The following is a 4,448-nucleotide window of genomic DNA, read 5'->3' on the forward strand; positions in this document are numbered from 1 at the left end:
GGACGTGAGTCCTGCCATATGGTTGGTAGGCAGCTCCCTTCAGAAAGGTGTGTCAGTCTTGACAGGTGTGCCTCAGCCTTGTCCCAAAGGCAAACACTGCTGACGGGGAGAGCACCTGTTGGTGTGACGTGAAGGTATGGTTACATCCTACGTGCTAGACTACCAGAGCCTCCCCATCCTAGGGGGAGGACTCTAGGAACTGGTTGCATAATTGGACTGGCTCAGTGGAAGGATCCGAGGAGAATATTTCTGTCTGGGTATTTTGGGTCAGAGAGACAAACTAGCAACCTGACCAGCAGTTTCTGATCAGACTTTGGTGGCCCATACCACTGCATGCTCTTGGTCATCAAATACAGATCTGCCACAGAGCTATAAATCTACTGAGGCAGTAGGGTGGTACATCCCCGGCTTTCCTGAAATGTGCATTCGATTTTCATTTTCCTGTGGTTTCAGGATTGTCAACGCACTGGCCATGGTTGTATATGCTTGTGGTTTGGCCAATGCCATCAGGTACCTCAGAGCTGAGAGCAGAACAGAAACAATGCTGAGACTTAAGAGGCAGCAGCTTGGCTGGGTGTGGTGACTCATGTCTGCAATCCCAGGACTCAGCAGACTGAGGTAGGAGAATTGCTTTGAGTCTGAAGCTAACCCGGACTACACAAGTAGTTCCAGGTCAACCAGGACCTGCAAGAAGCAGTCTTGGTGGGTGGGATCTCAGGACCCGTGTGCCAGGTGCTCTGCACTTCAGTATTTGCACACCAAGTGAGGGTCTGACCTCTTGAGAGTGGCATTAGGCGTGGGTTAAAGTTTAAACAGCCTAGGTGGAGGGATTCTGTACAAACACCTGAGAGACACAGCCACTCTCCTTTGCAGCTTTCCTTCACTCTCTGCATCTGACACCCCTAAAACTGAGCCATTTAACTTTAAAAAAAAATCACATAGCTGGATATTGTGGTATGTCTTTAATCCCAGCACTTGGACCTTTGTGAATCTAAAGTCTTCCTTGGAGAATAGCAACTCCTAGGTTAGTTAGGGCTACATAGTGAAGATTTTTGTCTCAAAACCAAACCAAACCTATCTGGTTTCCATTTTTCCAAGAGACACAGGGCAGAAGAATGTCAATATGTATCAATAGGCAATTCCATGCAATATTATCTTTTCTTTTTTATTTGGAGCTGACGGACCAGTGAAGGTCACAGGATAGCAGTTTTCCTGGAGTTGGCTTGGATTGCTGAGCATAGCCCAGTCTTTCCCCTCCTCCCAACCAGAACATCCTAACCCAGGGCCCTCCATCACCGTGAAATTCCTGGTCTTCATGAACACATACCCAGCAGACCTCTGCAGCCAGGTTCTTCCTCTCCAGCTTGAAGGCTGGAAGAAGGGGCTTGTCGATGGTACTGGCCTATGACTACAGGGGACCTTTGTGAACCCTCAACACACTCCAGCTAAAGTCTTCAGTATGTAGCAAAAGCTTACTGTGGAAACAGCCATGGGATTTATCAGTGCCCATTGTCAGGTACCCAAAGGGCCTCAATCTTGCATGATAGGATTGAGAATCCATCAGGGGCAACGGGCCAGAGCAACTCAGATGGTCTCTTTTCTTTCCTCAGATAAAGGTAGAATAAAGGAACAAGTCCAGATTCCTAAACAAGTCCACTGTTTTTCTAAGGCGCATCAGGATTACAGGGGCAGCTGGCACTCAGAGTAACTCTTTTGGGACCATCGCAGGTCCCACTGCACCCACAAAGGAGGTCTGGGACCTTCAACCCTCACATTCTCCTCTTTATTGATTGGACACCTACTGGCAAGAAGCTAGAGTCTGGTCCCTGCTGCCTGCTGCCTTCTGCCTTCAGCCCTCCGGTCTCCAGGCTCTTTTCGGAGCTCAGAAGATGCTGCCCAGCAGCCACCCTTACTTTGGGGCATCCATTCAGCATTTGCCTCTAGTTCCTTGAACGACATATACTCTAAAAAATAATAATGGAGTAAAACCTAAAACGTGTAAAAGTTTCCGTTTAGTCACAACATACATTTAGTTGGAGAGAGAGTAATTTCTAAGTGTCTTCCTAGCGGTCTGATTATCTCATTTTTTTATTTAAACTTCTTCTTATGGAGTTTGTTTTCTTATGCCAGCTCAATCGAGCCTCTCTGAAGTCCTCGGCGTAGGGGCAGAGTGAACACAGGGAGCACACCGCCCCAGAAGTACTTTGTCGACTGCTTTGTTTGAAATCGGAAGATCTGCTTTTGTCGGTTTCAAGGACTGTTATGAAGTTGTGTTTTCGTTCAGAAAAACAGATTGGTACGGACATGGTTTTAGGAAGATTTAAAATAGATGTCTATAAATAGGCTCCAGTCGTCAAGTATAACATCGTATAAACAGAAGAAAAACAGAAACAAAACAAAACAAAACAAACAAACAAAACTAAAATGAGAGGTCAAAAGTTACCAGGAGCATCAGCGGCGGGCGGAACTGTGGCTCAACCCTGAGCCTAAACAAGAGGTTAGGATTTGATCCCATGGTCTAAGACAAGTAGTACATGCCATAGGCCGCGACCGGCCCGGCAAGGATCCCAGGAACCGCGTTTCCCCCGAAAGTGGCGGCAGAGCTGTGCAGCTGGGTGCCCAGCGGGAAGGGCAGGGCAAACGCCGCCGGCAGTAGTGGCTTGGCTGCCAGCTTCAGCTTCTCCAGCTCAGCCTCCTGCAGCCGCTTGGCCTTGGCTCGGCGGTTCTGAAACCAGATCTTGACCTGAGTCTCAGTGAGGCTCAAGCTGCTGGAGAACTCGGCGCGCTCCGCAATGGACAAGTACTGCTTCTGGTGGAACTTGCGCTCCAGCGCCAGCAGCTGCGCGGTGGTGAAGGGCGTCCGTGGTTTGCGATTGGTTTTGTGTTTGCGGAGGGTGCAGGGTGGAGGGCTGGGGGCACCTGAAAGGAAAGAGAAGCACAAGGGCGAGCGCTCAAACGTGGGCTGCACATCCATCCCTATTTTGACCTACATTCACAAAGAAAGGTTGGTGTCCCGCGGTTCCGTGAGTGCTCAGTTCAGATTGACGAGGTCCCCAAAGCCACGTGGGTAAGCAAACCAAGGAGGCCGGGAAGTGGACGGGGGTACCCTAGACTTAGGTCTACTCTCCCAACCCGTGATCTTGCACCCCAACTAAACTGGGGACTGGCCATTTGGAAAAAGAGCTAAGCTGGGGTTGGAGGCGGTGCAATAACCAAGGATGAGTGGCTCCAAACAGACCAGTTAGCTGTCCTGGGCATACGCAAAGTGGGCAAGGGGCGCAAGAGATTGAGCGACCCGGAGCAGAAAATCATTAAGGGTGTTTGTTATGGGCTGCGTACCTCGCCCAAGAAGAGACCTGGACCTGGTTGTTGGGCTGTGCACGATGTTGGGCGTGCACCGCCAGTTATCTTTGCTCTTGGACTGAGCCGGTTAGTGGCTAGTAATTAAGTTCGGAGCAACAGTGCGCATACCCCCCACCCACCTTGGACTTTCGAGCCCTGACAGCGCGGTCGGTTTTCAGGGCCTGGGACCGGGAGACTGAGCACTTACGTGGGGGGCACGAGTGTGCGACCAGAGGGGGCCAGGTTCCAGGCTTCGAGGCGCCGGGAGGCCTCTCCTCCCCCAGCTCCCCAGACTCGGAGCCCGGTATGCGCTCAGCCTCCAGCAGTGACTCGACGCTGAAGGGGAGTGGCCCGTGCTCTATGTGGCCCCCGCCGCGAGCTTCGAGCCCCGTCGCGTTCATGTCGAGTGTCGCCCGGGCCATGCATGGGATGGCGGGTGCGGGGCTAGCCGCCCGGCTGGGACGCGTGGGACCCAGTAGAGGTTTATTTTGCCAGGGCCCTGGGCTCCGTGGCTCTCGGGCCCCTCCGCACCCTATAAAAAGGTGGCACCGCTTTCATGAGCCGCTACCCAATGGTTGTTTCAGCCGTTGTGCGGGTCTCAGTGCGGGTTGGATTCAGTGCTTTCGGGGGCGGGACCGACAGAGAGGGGCGGGGCCTCTGCCTGGGAACTGAGTGCCCCGAGACCTGGGGTAGCAGGGTCGTGCCCACTTCAGGCTTTCGGGACTTACTGCTGTCTGTGGGAGTGCCTATCGAACTCCTCCAACGGGAAAAGCTGAGGGGGCTCTCAGTCTTGGGTGAAGAGATGGATGCCCTCAGCCTTCTGGCGTGGAGGAATGGACTCCACGCGAGTGCGCGTGGTGGAGCCACGTCCAGGCAACAGTTCTTGATCTTGTTGGCACCGTGAGCCTCGGCGCTTAGGCAGAGCGCAGCTATGGGCTCATGCCTACTACAGTGATGTTTAATTAGGCTGATCGACTGTTCTTGCTGCGTTCCTGGCTCGCGCTTGTTTTAGTCTGCACCCTGGGGTTCGAATGGGACCAACGCGTCTCCTCTACCGAACTCTTGAGGTCGAATTGTGGCGTCTTTAGTTTCGCTTTGGTCTCTCT

The 4,448-nt window shown here is 52.6% G+C and overlaps 1 protein-coding gene across 2 annotated transcripts; it reads right to left on the minus strand.

Moving 5' to 3' along the window:
- Positions 1–943: 943 nt before the first annotated feature.
- On the minus strand, positions 944–3,914 carry LOC116100950 (homeobox protein MSX-3). 2 transcript variants are annotated; one of them, XM_031384647.1, is made up of 2 exons: positions 3,551–3,914; positions 944–2,919 (listed from the first exon to the last, which is right to left on the minus strand). In XM_031384647.1, exons 1-2 carry the CDS (start codon positions 3,762–3,764, stop codon positions 2,519–2,521), a joined length of 615 nt encoding a protein of 204 aa, XP_031240507.1. In that variant the 5' UTR covers positions 3,765–3,914; the 3' UTR covers positions 944–2,518. The 2 variants fall into 2 exon arrangements, with proteins under 2 accessions (XP_031240507.1, XP_031240508.1); XM_031384648.1 differs by having other exon boundaries at positions 2,761–2,919; positions 3,483–3,914.
- Between the last annotated feature and the right edge of the window lie 534 nt (positions 3,915–4,448).

This window comes from Mastomys coucha, unplaced genomic scaffold (genome assembly GCF_008632895.1).
Source record: "Mastomys coucha isolate ucsf_1 unplaced genomic scaffold, UCSF_Mcou_1 pScaffold21, whole genome shotgun sequence".
In the NCBI taxonomy this organism is placed as follows: Eukaryota; Metazoa; Chordata; class Mammalia; order Rodentia; family Muridae; genus Mastomys; species Mastomys coucha.